The following is a 17,959-nucleotide window of genomic DNA, read 5'->3' on the forward strand; positions in this document are numbered from 1 at the left end:
CGGGAATGTTAATACATTTTATTTTGTTAACAGCAGTACAGCTAGTATATATATAATCTCATGAATTCCTTCGGCAGTGTAGTTTCACATATTTTCTTCATTGCACTTTACATTAGTTCCTGTGCTGCACCTGAAGGATTAACAAGCTCTTTGAATGCGGTTTTGCATACTTCAAGTTTGTAGTTTGTAAAAAGGGTTCAATTATATCGGGGTTCTGATCTATAGGTCCTTTGAAACCACGCAACAACTGAATTAGTTCCTAAAAGAAAAAGTTCCATTTTCAAAATTTGCTTACACTGTGTGCAGAATTATTAGGCAAATGAGTATTTTGATCACACAATACTCTTTATACATGTCGTCCTACTCCAAGCTGTATAGGCTGAGAGCCAACTACCAATGAAGTAAATCAGGTGATGTGCATCTCTGTAATGAGGAGGGGTGCGGTGTAATGACATCAACACCCTATATAAGGGGTGCTTAATTATTAGGCAACTTCCTTTCCTTTGGCAAAATGGGTCAGAAAAGAGATTTGACGGGCTCTGAAAAGTCCAAAATTGTGAGATGTCTTGCAGAGGGATGCAGCAGTCTTGAAATTGCCAAACTTTTGAAGTGTGATCACCGAATAATCAAACGTTTCATGGCAAATAGCCAACAGGGTCGCAAGAAGCGTGTTGGGCAAAAAAGGCGCAAAATAACTGCCCATGAATTGAGGAAAATCAAGCGTGAAGCTGCCAAGATGCCATTTGCCACCAGTTTGGCCATATTTCAGAGCTGTAACGTCACTGGAGTATCAAAAAGCACAAGGTGTGCCATACTCAGGGACATGGCCAAGGTAAGGAAGGCTGAAAAACCGCCACCTCTGAACAAGAAACATAAGATAAAACGTCAAGACTGGGCCAAGAAATATCTTAAGACTGATTTTTCAAAGGTTTTATGGACTGATGAAATGAGTGACTCTTGATGGGCAGATGGATGGGCCAGAGGCTGGATCAGTAAAGGGCAGAGAGCTCCACTCCGACTCAGACGCCAGCAAGGTGGAGGTGGGGACTGGTATGGGCTGGGATCATCAAAGATCAACTTGTGGGACCTTTTCTGGTTGAGGATGGAGTGAAGCTCAACTCCCAGACGTACTACCAGTTTCTGGAAGACAACTTCAAGCAGTGGTACAGGAAGAAGTCGCTATCGTTCAAGAAAAACATGATTTTCATGCAGGACAATGCTCCATCACATGCATCCAACTACTCCACAGTGTGGCTGGCCAGTAAAGGTCTAAAAGATGAAAAAATTATGACATGGCCCCCTTGTTCACCTGATCTGAACCCCATAGAGAACCTGTGGTCCCTCAAAGTGTGAGGTCTACAGGGAGGGAAAACAGTACACCTCTGGGAACAGTGTCTGGAGGCTGTGGTGGCTGCTGCACGCAATGTTGATCATAAATAGATCAAGCAAACGGCAGAATCTATGGATGGTCGGCTGCTGAGTGTCATCAGAAAGAAAGGGGGCTATATTGGTCACTAATTTTTTGGGGTTTTGTTTTTGCATGTCAGAAATGTTTATTTCTAAATTTTGTGCAGTTCTATTGGTTTACCTGGTGAAAATAAACAAGTGAGATGGGAAAAGATTTGGTTATTATTAAGTTGCCTAATAATTCTGCACAGTAATAGTTACCTGCACAAACAGATCCTCCTAAGATAGCCAAATCTAAAAAAAAACGCTCCAACTGCCAAAAATATTAAGCTTTGATATTTGAGTCTTTTGGGTTGATTGAGAACATAGTTGTTGATCAATAATAAAAAAAATCCTCTAAAATACAACTTGCCTAATAATTCTGCACACAGTGTATATATTTGACACTTGCTGCCAAACGTCCAGTGTACATTTACAAGCCATAAGGAAATGTGGTCGGTGCATGTTGCTGTATTATTGGATGGTTTAAAGGGAATCTTCCAGGTGTTTGCTCTCCCATCTGAGAGCAGCTTAATGTAGAGACAGAGACCCTGATTCCAGCGATGTGTCACTTACTGAGCTGTGTGCTGTAATTTTGATAAAATGACTGATTTCTATGCTGCAGATCTAGCAGTTATACAGAGCTCATGAATATGCTGGACTACCTGCAGCACGCCAGATAGTCCCGTAATGATAATCTACTGCTGATTTAAACCTTGATTTCTTTGTCGCTCCATTGGGAGACCCAGACAATTGGGTGTATAGCTACTGCCTCCGGAGGCCACACAAAGTATTACACTCAAAAGTGTAAGGCCCCTCCCCTTCTGGCTATACACCCCCAGTGGGATCACTGGCTCACCAGTTTTGTGCTTTGTGCGAAGGAGGTCAGACATCCACGCATAGCTCCACTGTTTAGTCAGCAGCAGCTGCTGACTATATCGGATGGAAGAAAAGAGGGCCCATACTAAAGGGCCTCCAGCATGCTCCCTTCTCACCCCACTCTTGTCGGGTGTTTGTTAAGGTTGAGGTACCCATTGCGGGTACGGAGGCTGGACCCCACATGCTGCTTTCCTTCCCCATCCCCTTAGGGCTCTGGGTGAAGTGGGATCCTATCGGTCTCCAGGCACTGAGGCCGTGCTCCATCCACAGCTCCTGGGAATCTGCTGGACATGGAGCGGAGTATCCTCAGGGACATGGCCCTGCTACGTTAAGGTACTCTGTGTCCCTGTGGGGACCGCGCAGACACACGGCAGCACTGCTGGGTGTGTTAGTGCGCCAGGGACGGCGGCGCTGCCCGCACTAGTGCCATCGCACACTACAGCTTGCTGGGTGTGTTAGTGTATTAGGGGACTACCGCGCTAACCGCCGTTGCCATTTTTATTTCGGGCGCGGCTGGGACTTGTGGTGCGCCGGGGACTTCCGCGCCGACCAAGGCTTATATGCCGGCCGCGCTTATCACTCGAGTCCCCGGCTTGCGCGGCCTAGTCTCACTTCGTTTCCGCCCACAGACCTGCCAGTCAGGGTAGGGGCGTGACGCTGCACAGCACGGCAGCGCTGAGAGATGGAGTATGCTTTGCATACTCCACCCCTCTCACTGGATGCACGGTGAAACCGGCAGCGCTGAGAGCTGGAGTATGCTTTGCATACTCCACCCCTCTCACTGTGTGCACTGTGAAACCGGCAGCGCGGAGAGCTGGAGTATGCTTTGCATACTCCACCCCTCTCACTGTGTACACTGTGAAGCCGGATTCCCGCACTTTCTCAGGCACGCCCACGGCTTCTTCCTCTACACAGGACGCCGGCAGCCATTCTTGTCAGTGTTTTTCTGTAGCGACAGAAGAGACAAGTTTGGGAATCCCTGGCAGGGATTCGGATAGTCACACAACCGCTGTGACCAGGCGTTAAGCAGCACCTGTGGGGCTGACTCCACTAGTGCCGAAGTGCACATATACATATATGTTTATTCACTATGCATTGCACTGTTTAGCTGCATTTTTGTATATACCCTCCTTGTTTGTGCGGAGGACATAACAGCATATTGTCTGTGTAAAACAGAGGTGCAGAAGCACATGTTTTCTATGCAGCCGGTACAGCATGTATGGCTATATGGCCGGCAGTGTACATAGACCCCCATTGTATACTACGGAGTCTCTGCTAACCGTCCAGGACATGGGGACGGTGCCTGCAGTATTTACTGACAGATTTTCTGAGACTATGGCTATGATACTAGAAGCCTTGCAGTCCAGACAAGTCTCTCAATTCCATGGCCACTGTTCACATTATCCATGGTCCCCCTCAGTGGGAACAACTTTGAGCTCCGAGGGGTCATGTGCTTCCCAGAGTGACGGCTCTGACACGGACGACAGTCCCAGATAGTCTGAGAGGCTCACTATGAGCGGCCATCGACTTCATCGCACTAGTCAGGGTCCCAGCAAGCGGACTCTCTGTGTGATGTGGCGGAGGTAGCTGCTCAAGATCTAATCCTGAGACCGCTCTCAATCTGGATACACCTGATGGTGACGCCATAGTCAATAATCTCATAGCGTCCATCAATAGAATGTTAGTTATTTCTCCCCCAGCTCCTCCAGTGGAGGAGTCAGCTTCATAGCAGGAGAAATCCCATTCACGTATCCCAAGCGTAAATTAAATACTTTCCTTGACCACCCTGACTTTACACAGGCAGTCCAGGAACACCACGCTTATCCAGTTAAGCGCTTCCCCAAACGGCTGAGGATACACGTTATCCCTACCCCCTGACGTGGGCAATGGCTGGACCCAGTGTCCCAAGGGGCATCCTCCAATCTCCAGCTTGCAGCTAGATCCATAGTTGCAGTGGAAGATGGGGCTGCACTTAAAGATGCCACTGACTGACAGAGGGATCTCTGGTCGAAATCCATCTATGAGGCTATCGCGCGCTGTTAGCTCCAGCAGCCGTAGAGGCACCCCAAGCTACTTCAGCTTGTCTTACACAGATGGACACGGTCACACGTACATCTGTTCCGCAAGTGTCATCCTTAACCGCTCAAATGTCTGCATTTGCGTCTTAGGCGATTAATGCTGTCCTGGACTCTACGACCCGTACGGCAGTGGCGTCCGCTCACTCCGTGGTTTTACGCAGGGCCTGGGTGTTAACTGAATGGAAGGCAGATTCTGCTTCCAAAAAAGGGCTTAACCAGTTTGCCTTGTTCTGCTGACCGACTGTTTAGTGTGCGTGAGATGTAATCATTAAACAGTTCAAGAGTAAGGATTCTTCCTTACCTCAGCCCAGACAAAACAAACCCCACATACCAAGGGACAGTCGGGGTTTTCGGTTTTTTCAGGGCTCGGGCAGGTCACATTTCTCCTCGTCCAAAGAGGACTCAAAAGGATCAGAGGAGCTCAGTTTCTTGGCGGGCTCAGTCACGCCCAAAAAAGACAGCCTGAAAACCTACTTCCAAGAGGCTTCCTCATGACTTGCGGCCTCCTCTCTCCGCATCCTCGGTCGGTAGCAGGCTCTCCCGACTTGGCGATATTTAGCTGTCTCAGGTCAAAGACCGTTGGGTGAGAGACATTCTGTCTCACGGGTACAGGATAGAGTTCAGTTCTCGTCCTCCAACTCAATTCTTCAGAACTTCTCCACCTTCCGACCGAGCCGACGCTCTTCTGCAGGCGGTGGGCACTCTAAAGGCACGAGTGGTGACCCCCGTTCCTCTTCAGGAACAAGGTCACGGTTTTTACTCCGAATTATTTGCGATGCCAAGAAAGGACGAGTATTTCCGTCCCGTTCTGGATCTAACACGGCTCAACCAGCTCGTGAACACCAGGCGGTTCCGGATGTAATCCCCCGCTCCGTCATCGCCTCAATGTTTCAAGGAAATTTCCTAACATTGATAAACGTCAAGGATGCTTATCCCCACGTGCCGATTGATCCAGAGCTCCAGCGTTTCTACGCTTTGTTATAAGACGCGAACACCTTCAGTTCGTAACCCTGCCTTCTGGCTGGCGATAGCCCCACGGGTCTTCGCTAAGGTCATGCCAGCAGTAGTACCAGTCCTGCAATCTCAAGGTCACTCTGTGATCCCGTGTTTGGGAGATCTACTTGTCAAGGCACCCTCTTAAGGAACATGCCAACACAGCCGAACGTTGCGCTGGAGACTCTCCAGAGTTTCGGGTGGATCATCAACTTTTCAAAGTCAGATCCGACCCCGGGCCAATCACTAACATATCTAGGCATGGAGTTTCATACTCTCTCAGCGATAGCGAAGCTTCCGCTAGACAAACAGCGTTCACTACAGACAAGGCTGCAATCTCTCCTTAGGATCAGTCGCACACATTGAGACGCCTCATGCACTTCTCACGTAAGATGGTAGCAATGGCGGCAGTTTCATCTGCGTCCACTACAATGGGACATTCCCCGCCGATGAGACGGGAAGTCGACGCCCATCGACAGAGACGTCTCCCCTTCTCAGGCGGCCAAAGAATCTCTACGGTGGTGGCTTCTTCCCACCTCATGGTCAGAAAAAAGGTCCTTCCTACCCCCATCCTGGGCGGTAGTTACGACAGGCACGAGTCTATCAGAGTGGGGAGCAGTTTTTCTCCGCCACAGGGCTCAAGGTACGTGGATTCAGCAAGAGTCCACCCTTCAGCTCAATGTTCTGGAAATCAGAGCAGTGTATCTTGTCCTACAAGCCTTCCAGCAGTGGCTGAAAAGCAAGCACATCCGAATTCAGTCGGATATCTCCACAGCGGTGGCATACATCAACCACCACGGAAGAACACGCAGCCGGCAAGCCTTCCAGGAAGTCCGGCGGATTCTAACGTGGGTAGAAGACACGGCATCCACCATATCCGCAGTTCACATCCCAGGCGTGGTAAACTAGGAAGCAGACTTCCTCAGTCGCCAGGGTGTGGACGCAGGGGACTGGTTTCTTCACCCGGACGGGTTTCAGGAGATCTGTCGCCGCTGCGGGATGCCGGACGTCGACATAATGGCGTCACGGCACAACAACTTTGTTCCGGCTTCATAGCACAGTCTCACGATCATCGAGCTCTGGCGGCGGACGCCTCAGTTCAACATTGGTCGCAGATTGGCCGAGGAGGTCGGGGTTCCCGGATCTGTGGTACCTCACGGTAGGCCAACCGTGGCCACTACCAGACCGACCAGACTTGCTGTTTCAAGGGCCCTTTTTTCCATCTGAACTCTGCGGCCCTGAACATGACGGTGTAGCCATTGGGTCCTGGATCCTAGCGTCTTCAGGATTATCTCAGGAGTGGTTGTCACCATGACGCAGGCCAAGAAACCAACGTCCGCCAAGATCTACCACAGATCGTGGAAGATATTCTTATCTTGGTGCTCTGCTCAAGGAGTTTCTCCCTGGCCATTTGCATCGCCTATTTTTCCTTCCTTCCTACCATCTTGGTTGGAAAATAGTTGGTCGCTCAGCTCCCTTAAAGGACAAGTCTCAGCGCTATCTGTATTTTTTTCAGAAACGCCTAGCCGACTTCCGCAGGTATGCACGTTCCTGCAGGGAGTTTGTCTTCTCATCACTCCATACAAGCGGCCATTAGAGCTCTGGAGTATGAACAAGGTTCTAATGACTTTCTTGAAGCCGCCTTTCGAGCTTTTGAAAGTTGTTTCCCTTTCATTATTTCACAGAAAGTGGCCTTTCTAGTAGTGGTCACGTCTCTTCAGAGAGTGTCCGAGCTAGCAGCGCTGTCATGCAAATCTCCATTCCTGGTCTTCACCAGGACAAGGGGGTTCGGCGTCCGATTCCGGACTTTCTCCCTAAGGTGGTATCCCACTTTCATCTAAATCAAGATATCACCTTACCTTCTTTGTGTCCTCATCCAGTCCATCAATTTGAAAAGGATTTGCATCTGTTGGATCTGGTGAGAGCACTCAGGATCTACATTCCCGCACGGCGCTCCTGTGCCGCCCGGATGCACTCTTTGTCCTTGTCGCTGGTCAGCGTAAGGGGTCGCAAGCTTCCAGATCCACCCTGACTCGGTGGCTCAAGGAACCAATTCTTGAAGCCTACCGTTCTGCTAGGCTCCCGGTTCCCTCAGGGCTGAATGCCCATTCTACCAGAGCCGTGGGTGAGTCCTGGGCATTACGGCACCAGGCTACGGCTCAGCAGGTGTGCCAGGTACCTACCTGGTCGAGTCTGCACACTTTTACCAAGCATTATCAGGTGCATACCTACGCTTCGGCAGACGCCAGCCTAGGTAGACAAGTCCTTCAGGCGGCGGTTGCCCACCTGTAGAAAGGGGCCGTTTTACGGCTCTATTACGAGGTATTATTTTACCCACCCAGGGATTGCTTTTGGACATCCCAATTGTCTGGGTCTCCCAATGGAGCGACAAAGAAGAAGGGAATTTTGTATACTTACCGTAAATTCCTTTTCGTCTAGCTCCAATTGGGAGACCCAGCGCCCGCCCTGTTTTCTTAGGGTTTTTTTCGGTACACATGTTGTTCATGTGAATGGTTGCAGTTCTCCGATGTTTCTTCGGATTGAATTGGTCTTTAAACCAGTTATTGGCTTTCCTCCTTCTTGCTTTTGCACTAAACTGGTGAGCCAGTGATCCCACTGGGGGTGTATAGCCAGAAGGGGAGGGGCCTTACACTTTTGAGTGTAATACTTTGTGTGGCCTCCGGAGGCAGTAGCTATACACCCAATTGTCTGGGTCTCCCAATTGGAGCTAGAAGAAAAGGAATTTACGGTAAGTATACAAAATTCCCTTCTTTATCAAAACGCAGCCCGGTAAGTGACATCGCTGGAACCAGGATCTCTGCCCCTACGTTATGCTGCTCTCAGATTAGGTGGCAAAAACCTGGTGACTGTTTCTCTTTTAATGGTTGCGATGGTCCGTCAGTATCATGACTTCTGCACAGGTGTGTGTAGTAACCGCCGGCTGTCATTTCAGGTGTCGGAGGAGGATTCTCGTGCTCAGTTCCTGATCCCCACTGGATCCCTGGGTCGTAACAGAGCAGAAGCGTCTCTGGAGCGGGCGCAGAATCTCAATCCCATGGTCGAAGTGATCGTCAATAAAGACCGCATTGAAGTGAAGGAAGAGGACTTCTTTAAGGATTTTGATGCAGTGAGTATTACCTACCAATCCTATCATATATACCGCAAATAAAGTGCCCCACCGCTGCCACGTGTGGGCTTAGTATGTAACGCATAATGCCTCATATTACACATGTAGGACCCTCCTAGTAGCCAAAACGCCAAAGAAAGTGTTGCACCATTTGACCAGTAGGGATCGCTCTTCCTTCCAGGTCAGTGGTGCAATTGACTTGTTTGTGCAGCCATACATGCAGCATGTCAGATATATGTACAGTAGATCACAAAGGTGAGTACACCCCTCACATTTTTGAAAATATTTTATTATATTGCTTCATGGGACAACACTGAAGATCTGACCCTGTGATACAATGTGCAGTGTCAGTGTGCAGCTTGTATAACGGTGTAAATAACTCACCACACAACCATTAATGTCTAAACCGCTGGCAGCAAAAGTGAGTACACCCCTAAGTGAAAATGGCCAAATGGTGCCTAATTAGCCATTTTCCTTTCCCGGTGTCATGTGACTCATTAGTGTTACAAGGTCTCAGGTGTGAATGGGGATCAGGGGTGTTACATTTGGTGTTATCCCTCACACACTCTCTCATACTGGTCACTGGAAGCTCAACATAGAAAATAATTCTCTGAGCATCTGAAAAAAAGAATGCATGCTCTACATAAAGATGGCCGAGGCTATAAGGAGATGGCCAACACCCTAATGCTGAGCTGCAGCCCGGTGGCCAAGACCATACAGAGGTTTAACAAGACAAGATCCACTCAGAACAGACCTCGCCATGGCCGACCAAAGAAGCAGAGTGCATGTGTTCAGCGTCATATCCAGAGGTTGTCTCTTCGAAATAGACGTATGAGTGCTGCCAGCATTGCTGCAGAGGTCACATGGGCGGGAGGAGGGTCCGCCTGTCAGTGCTCAGACCATACGTCACACACTGCATCACATTGCTCTGCATGACTGTTGTCCCAGAAGGAAGCCTCTTCTAAAGATGATGCACAAGAAAACCCGCAATTTGTTTGCTTAAGACAAGTAGACTAAGGACATGGATTACTGGAACCAAGTGCTGATGTCTGATGAGACCAAGATAAATTGATTTGGCTGATGGTGTCAAGTGTGTGTGGTGGCAACCAGGTGAGGAGCATAAAGACAAGTGTGTCCTGCCTACAGTTAGGCATGGAGGTGTAGTGTCATGATTTGGGGCTGCAAGGGTGCTGTCGGCTGTGGAGAGCTACAGTTCATTGAGGGAGCCATGAATGCCAACATGTACGGTGACCTACTGAAGCAGAGCATGATCCCCCTCTTCAGAAACTGGGCCCCAGGGCAGTTTCCACAGGGAGGGGATCAAGAATGTCTCAATACATTGGTCTATTCATCCTTTTGTCAATTAAATGAATTTTGCCAGTTCCGCATGCTGAAAAACTGTTCCACCATTGATGTTCCCACCTCCAAACTTCACTGTTGGTATGATGTTTTGGCATGTCTTGTCTCTTGGAGAACTCTTCTGATAATTTTCACTCCTCTGAAATCTTGCGAGGAGCACCTGGTCATGGCCAATTTGTGGGGAAATGATGTTCTCTCCACTTCCAAATTATGGCCCCAACATTCTTCACCAGAACCTTTATTAGTTTAGAAATTCTTCTGTAACCAATGCCATCAGTATGTTTTGAAACAATAAGGTTGTAAAGCTCTTGAGGCAGCTCATTGGTTTTACCCATCATTTGATTTTTCTTGTATAGCACCATGGTAATTAGACTCCTTTTTATAGGACCAAAAAGCCGGATGTGTGAAACCGGCCTAAGAGACAGACACAGAGACAGACAAAGAGACAGACTGACAGGAAAAGAGACAGACAGGGAAAGAGAGGGAATGAGAGAGACAGGAAAAGAGAGAGACAGGTAAAGAGACAGACACAGACAAAGAGACAGACAGACACAGGGAAACCGACAGGGTAAGAGACAGACGAAGACAGGGAAAGAGACAGACACAGGGAAAGAGACAGACACAGGGAAAGAGAGGGACAGAGACAGACAGGGAAAGAAACAGACAACGAAAGTGACAGAGATAGACAGACTGGGAAAGAGACAGAGACAGACTGGGAAAGAGACAGAGACAGACTGGGAAAGAGACAGAGACAGACTGGGAAAGAGACAGAGACAGACTGGGAAAGAGACAGAGACAGACTGGGAAAGAGACAGAGACAGACTGGGAAAGAGACAGAGACAGACTGGGAAAGAGACAGAGACAGACTGGGAAAGAGACAGAGACAGACTGGGAAAGAGACAGAGACAGACTGGGAAAGAGACAGAGACAGACTGGGAAAGAGACAGAGACAGACTGGGAAAGAGACAGAGACAGACTGGGAAAGAGACAGAGACAGACTGGGAAAGAGACAGAGACAGACTGGGAAAGAGACAGAGACAGACTGGGAAAGAGACAGACTGGGAAAGAGACAGACTGGGAAAGAGACAGACTGGGAAAGAGACAGACTGGGAAAGAGACAGACTGGGAAAGAGACAGACTGGGAAAGAGACAGACTGGGAAAGAGACAGACTGGGAAAGAGACAGACTGGGAAAGAGACAGACTGGGAAAGAGACAGACTGGGAAAGAGACAGACTGGGAAAGAGACAGAGACAGACTGGGAAAGAGACAGAGACAGACTGGGAAAGAGACAGAGACAGTTACTATCCCGGGCAGCGGATATTGTGTGCAGAATACATTTTTGTTAATGCATTCTATTTTGTTAACAGTTATTAACCCGGGCGAAGCCGGGGAGTACAGCTAGTGTGTATATATAATGTGTGTGTGTATTATTGACCTTACTGACGGCAGTTAGGGAGGTTTCTGGCTGCATTGACCATTCGTCTTCTGGGTCGACCTGCTCATAGGTTTATTGCTGAAAATGTAACTTCCGAATCTATAAAAGGGTTTTCACATTTCGGCTCCTTTATTAAAAGCAATGCAAATCTCATTTTGAAGTATGAGGAAAATAATAATTGTGCACACGTGCGGTCTCTGTGTGCGAGAACAATGGTGGCCAGCCATTGTTATGGGAGGAAGCACCATGTTCCGAGTCCGCACTGTACAAGTGTTGACAGGGACGCCTCTCTCCATAATAAAGCCCCCGCTCACTTTTTCAGCCCAGTGCCAGAGTTTTGTGTCTAGGAGGAAATAAAGAGCAATAACAGGAAGCCACTTGGAGGGAAGGGGGCTGCGTTTTATGTTTTCCCAAATAGCACGAGAGGACTTATCTTGACTCTTGCATCTTGATGTCACAATGTCTCGCAGCAGATCATGGGCAATATCCGTATATAATATATAAGTATCACTTCAGCTCCATTGTTTGCGTTCTGCCTCCAGGTATGTCTGACCTGCTGCTCCCGGGACGTCCTAGTGAAGGTGGACCAGATCTGTCACAAAAAAGGCATCAAGTTCTTCATGGGGGATGTCTTTGGCTATCACGGATACACGTTTGCAGACCTGGGAGTACATGAGTTTGTTGAGTAAGTTCGGCCTCCACCTGACTAATAAAAATGTCCATAAAAAGTGCGGTATAAAAACCCCCCACATATTTGGTGTCGCTGTGTTTGTGAAGGTGTGATGTATCAAAATATAAAATAAATTAATCCAATTGGTAAACGGTGTAACAAGAAAAAAAAAATAGAATTACAGTTTTTCCGCCGCTGCAACAATAGAAAAACTGCAATAACAGGCAATCAAAACATTATAGATATGTGTTTTATATATATATTTATTTATATTGGAGTGTGCTTGTAAGCCAAGTTACTAATCATTGGAATGCAGACAATTTGTTCCACAACTTGTTCAATGTCCCATCCTGGTCCCCTATATGCACAAACACGCACATATTATGCTTTTACCTTCTTGCAGTTCGCCAGTACAGGATGTGTATCAGGTAACCATCACGACCGATGCCGGAGCTTCCAGGAGCCGCTTGCCTCTGATTGGTCAGCGCGCTGCCTTTGAATAGCGACTGACAGTGGAAGTTCCTCCATCATCGCCATGGTTACCCGATACACATCCTGCAATGGCGAACTACAAGAACCGGAAGGTAAGATGAGCATAATATGTGTGTGTTTGTGTGGACTGCAAGAGCGGATCAGAGCGCGGTGGATGTACGGACCCGGAAGTGTGTGCGGTGAGTATTTGCTCGGATGGCAAAGCATTGCTCGTAAACTGAGTTACAAATTTACAGCAAGCTTTGCTAGTATAGCGAAATACTCGTAAACTGGGTTACTCGTTAATCGAGGTTCCACTGTATGTATATGTGTGTGTGTGTGTGTATATGTATACACGTGTACACACACACCCGTATGAGGGCCTGATTTTTGCGTCCCGAGCTGATGTTTTTAGTGATATTATTTTGGAATAGATAAAATATATGATAAGTGTGTGTGGTACGAATGTATGTATGTGTGTATATATAATATATACACGCACACAGCTCTATATCACAAAAATTGAAATAATTATGGCTCTCAGAAAACCGTGACACAGGTTTGCTTGCTTTGTTTGGGGGGGGGGGGGTTGTCTGTCGTTATATTTTTTTTTGTATTCTTTTGTAGCTTTTAACTAAAAACAAATTTTACACATACTTTATGTCTACATAACATAATGACCCGGAGAATCATACTGTCAGCTCACTTCTATAGTTAAATGGACTCTAGAAATAACAAAAAAAAAATAAAATTTGCAGAATTCTCCTTTTTTTTTTTTTGCTTTTACCACATTTGGAATTTTTTTCCTACTTACCATTACATCTCATGATAAAATGGTTTCATTCAAAAGTACAGCTCATCCTGCAAAAAAACAAGCCCTCCCACGGCTATATCGACAGAAACATAAAAAAAAGTTACGGTTCTTGGATTAAGGAAAGGATAAAAACGAAAGCGCGAAAATGAAAACTTGGTCCTTAAGGGGTTAACGGATTGAGGATATTAAGTCCAGCTAAAGTTTGGGACAGTTAATGAGTTCGCAAGTGTTTCCAGTCTCTGCCCACTCAGCCGGACTGACAGCTGCAGCTTGTACTGAGCAGTGTGAGATCTGAGCAGCAGGGAGGAGGGACACTGAGGCTAGTTGGGTGGAGAATGAAGGGTTTGGGTTTTTTTTTTTTTTTTTTTTAATTTTGTTTTTTATTAAGGAGCTTTCCTTTTTACAACATTATGCATTGTTACATGTTATATAAAAGTGCTTTCATGAAATCTTTATCTTGCGTTGTGCATATGATTCAATACAGAGGGAGCAGTCTACGTTTTTTTACTTGTCTTGGTGGACAGGCGGGTACTGCTCATCCACCCCGTTTTTCAAATCAATAGGGGACAGATATGAAGTTCCCGCTGAGGCCACAATTTCGATGACGGATCTGTGTGCTTTGCTGAGCAGTTCTGGTTGACACCGGGAACAGCGGGGGTGCAGGGTTTCGGACCCCGGCCAATCAGACATTGATGACCCTATCCTAAGGATATTTAATCGGTGTTAAAGTCCCAGACAACCCCTTTAATGGGTTAATCCTATCATTAAAAGATTGCTAACGTGCAGATCGGGCAGACCAACATTTAGTCTCTATGTGACCGCAAGCAAAAGCCAAGCGCAGTACTCTGTTATCTCTGACAGCCCCATAAAGAATGAATGTGACATCGGCTCCACTTCTCCAGGATTGGTAGGGGTCCCAGTGGAAGGACCCCCTACAAGATATCACAGATTCTCGGAACAGATGAGCACTTTTAGTGATAAGAATAATCTTTTAAAGACCATAACTAGCCATGACCGTAAGTAAGGGGTTGATCTCCTTCAAGTTCCTAAATATTTTAGTGTGTGAATCGCCCGGTATCTTGTGTCTGTGAACATAAACCCTCGAGCACGCGGAGTCCTGTGATGTGATGGTAGGTGTTCTGTTCTCATCTTCCCCTGTGATTACGAGGTCCTGATAATGTATTCCCAACTACGTGACACCCAGGAGTCCATATCTTACAGGACACGTGCCCCGTGATCGATGGGGGAGGCTGCGGACACTCGCTCCGTGTCTGCTGCTATGGGGGAAGGATTGAACAGTCTACATCGCTGCTTCTTTCCATTCCTGCCATTACGAGAAGCGGCATTGAGACACCACCTTCAAGTGAAATGACTATTAAAGGGAACCTGTCGCCAGTTATATATACGGCATTCTAACATGCTGTATATAAGAGCCCAGGCCGCTGTGAGAACATAAAAAACACTTTATAATACTTGCCTAACGGTGGAGTTGGGCCATATGGGCGTCTCCGTTGTCCGGTGCCGGCGCCTCCTCTTTCGGCCATCTTCATCCTCCTTCTGAAGCCTGTGTGCATGACACGTCCTACGTCATACACACTCGCCGGTTCCGCGCAGGCGCACTACAATATTTTGATCTGCCCTGCTCAGGACCTGAATGCCGGCGAGTGTGTATGACGTAGGATGCGTCATGCACCCCGGCGACAGAAGAAGGACAACAAAGATGGCTGAAAGAGGCGGCACTGGAGACGCCCATATGACCCAACTCCACCACAGCGACTGTTAGGTGAGTATTATAAAGACTTTTTTATGTTCTACACAGCGGTCCGGGCTCTTATATACAGTATGTTAGAATGCTGTACATAAGAGCCCAGTGGTGGTGGCCGCATCTTATAGGGCAAGAAACTGGTGACAGGTTCCCTTTAATGCCCTACTAATCTGAATAGCAGTCATGTAAAAGTTATGGTCTTGGCTAGATGCCTCCATGTCACTCATGAACCGAACCATCACAGTAGGGAAGTGACCCATATCAGGTACATGCCATAACCCTAAGGCTGGTTTCTCATTGCGTTTTTACATACGTTCAGTCGTTCCGTCCGAACCCCCCACAAAACGGGTTTCGAACGCATGCGCTGATGGGGCCAATGACTACAATGGAGCAGACTGAGTCAGCGTGTGTTCTGTCTTGCACCATTTTCGTGTGTATACGCTTTCTGCAGGCAGACACCCAGATGTAGTAGACTGCGTTTGGGTGTCCGCCTGCAGACAGCGTATACACCCAAAAATGGTGCAAGACAGAACACATGCTGACTCCATCTGCTCCATTGTAGTCAATGGACCCGTCGGCGCATGCGTCCGAAACCCATTTTTTAGGGGGTTCTTACGGGACCACTGAACATAGGTAAAACACAATGTGAAGGGGGCCAAAGGGTCACTCTCGCTGTCTTCATGTTGTAGAAATAGAAAAAAAAACAGCATTGGCATTGACTAAGGACCATGAAGTTCAGAAACATGTTGCCTTGCTCCTAGCTTATACTCTGTACCGTGGAAGCATTTTTTTGTATATATTTTATCCGCCAAATAAAAGTTTTTTGATTTTATTCCGGGATAAGTGCTGTTTTTTGTTTTTTTTTTTCTATTTCTATTTGCTGGAGTCTTTTCCGTGCACAATATGGGCGAGCCCATTCAAGTTTTTTCTTATTACGCATTTGTCTTCATGCTGTGCTAATCCTCGGTGGGACACAGTATATGATCATAGATCGGGGTACTGGCCTGTACCCCAAATCCAAAATAGCTGGGAAGCAGTGTAAAATGTTAAGAAAACAAGAGTGCATGATTTGGGAAAGCCTCCAGCCATATTTTATTCAAAACAGAACATACAACACAGATTAGAAGGTGAATGTTGGACATTTTTCCATTTTATTTGAACAAAAATCTATAATTTAGAATTCGATCCCATCAACACATCTCAAAAAAGTTTGGTCGGGGTCAACAAAAGGCTGGAAAAGTAAATGTCACTATTTGAAAAACGGAGGGTCAGTGTGCAACAAAATCACACCACTATACAAAAAGAGCACGTTAGAGAGGCAGAGTCTCTCCTGAGCAAAGATGGTCAGACGTCTCCAAACTGTGAACAACTGTCTCTAAAATTTCGGAAACAATTTCAGAATAACGTGCAATGTAAAATTACAAAGACTTTGAATATCCTTCCAGGTACAGTATATAATAGTATCAAGAGGTTCAGAGTTTTTTTGAGAAATACATGCGCGCAAGGGACAAGGCCGACAGTCAGTATTGGATGTTGGTGATCTACGGGCCCTCAAGTGTGACTGCATAAAAAAATGGCAAGATTTGGTTGTGTAAATCAGTTCATGAGCTCAGGAATACCTTAAAAAATCATTGTCTGTGAACATTTGTGCCATCCACAAATGAAAATGACAGCCGTTGTGCTAAAAATGATGCCATACGTCACCCCAAATCCAGGAACGCTGCAGTCTTCTCTGAGCTAAAAATCATTTCTAATGAACTTGGGCGAAAAGTCATCTGATCTGTAGTCAAATGAGTCAAAATGTGAAATTTAAGGAAACCACGGATGCAGTCGGTGAAGGACCATCCAGCTTGTTGGCGCACAGTTCCTGCATGTCTGATCTTATGGGGCTTCATTAGTACTTATGGCATGAGCAGCTTACACATCCGGAAAGGCACCAATCAATGATGAGAATTTATCTAGAGGTTTTAGGACAACATCTGTTCCATCAAGGCCTAAAACTACTAAATTCAGCCAAAGGATGGGAAGGGGGAATATTACCGTAAATGTGCAAAAAATTCCAAAGTTCAAAGTATATATCAAATTATTATTTATCCTCCTATATATCACTACAATATCAGGTATTAATACAGGTTGGTGTAGAAAAAAACCATGATAACCAACGCACTCAAAAACCGTCTCACAAAGTGATAATAAGATTTTTTTTATTTAATAAAATGTAAAAAAAAAAAAAAAAAGCACACAAGATGGTACACATCCACAGGAGAAAGGGAACAGGTCAAAGGTAAATATCAACTAGGCAAAAACAAAAGCAAGTTTATTAAAGTGGCCAAAAAGTGATCACAAAGCTTAAGAAAAACTTTATAAATAAGGAGTCGACTAAAAAGTTCATACAGACAGTAAACAAATAGTGCATTAAAATAAATAGAACTAAAATGTGGACTGACCTGTTGACATTTCTCCCTACTAGGATAGCGTCCCCTCCCGACGCGCGTTTCAGCACAGGGCCTTAGTCAGGGAGCATGGTGTCTCAGAAGTAGAGTTCTGCTGATGAACTAGCCTCTTGCAGTCCAGACCATTCACCAATAGAAATCCATTGGTGCATTACGAAACAAAAAATCCATCCAGCAGACAACCCAGACTGAAAAGCGAGAAATCCTACATTAGACAAAAAGGGAACAAGAATCCTCTTTCAAAGCTCACCAACAATTAGTCTCCATACTTCCCAGCAGTTTACATAATGTTGTAAAAAGAAGAGGAGATGGTACACAAATCGGATTTTTTTTTTTTCTAAAATTGTTCCACTTTTTTCACTGCTTTATTCAGATTGGTGACGTCTGACTATATTTGCTTCAGAGAGACTCTGCCTATCTAACATGCTCTTTTTATGCAAAGTCTTCGTTGAAAACTAACGCTCCAGT

The 17,959-nt window shown here is 46.4% G+C and overlaps 1 protein-coding gene across 1 annotated transcript in view; it reads left to right on the forward strand.

Annotated features, from left to right (window-relative positions):
- Positions 1 to 17,959, forward strand: part of SAE1 (SUMO1 activating enzyme subunit 1) — a 75,322-nt gene that overhangs the window by 9,779 nt on the left and 47,584 nt on the right. Inside the window, exons 3-4 of the mRNA XM_075322599.1 lie at positions 8,350 to 8,523; positions 11,861 to 12,003. Coding sequence (XP_075178714.1) covers positions 8,350 to 8,523; positions 11,861 to 12,003 — 317 coding nt within the window. The remainder of the gene's footprint in view (positions 1 to 8,349; positions 8,524 to 11,860; positions 12,004 to 17,959) is intronic.

The sequence above is a fragment of the Anomaloglossus baeobatrachus genome, chromosome 9, assembly GCF_048569485.1.
Source record: "Anomaloglossus baeobatrachus isolate aAnoBae1 chromosome 9, aAnoBae1.hap1, whole genome shotgun sequence".
Lineage (NCBI taxonomy): Eukaryota > Metazoa > Chordata > Amphibia > Anura > Aromobatidae > Anomaloglossus > Anomaloglossus baeobatrachus.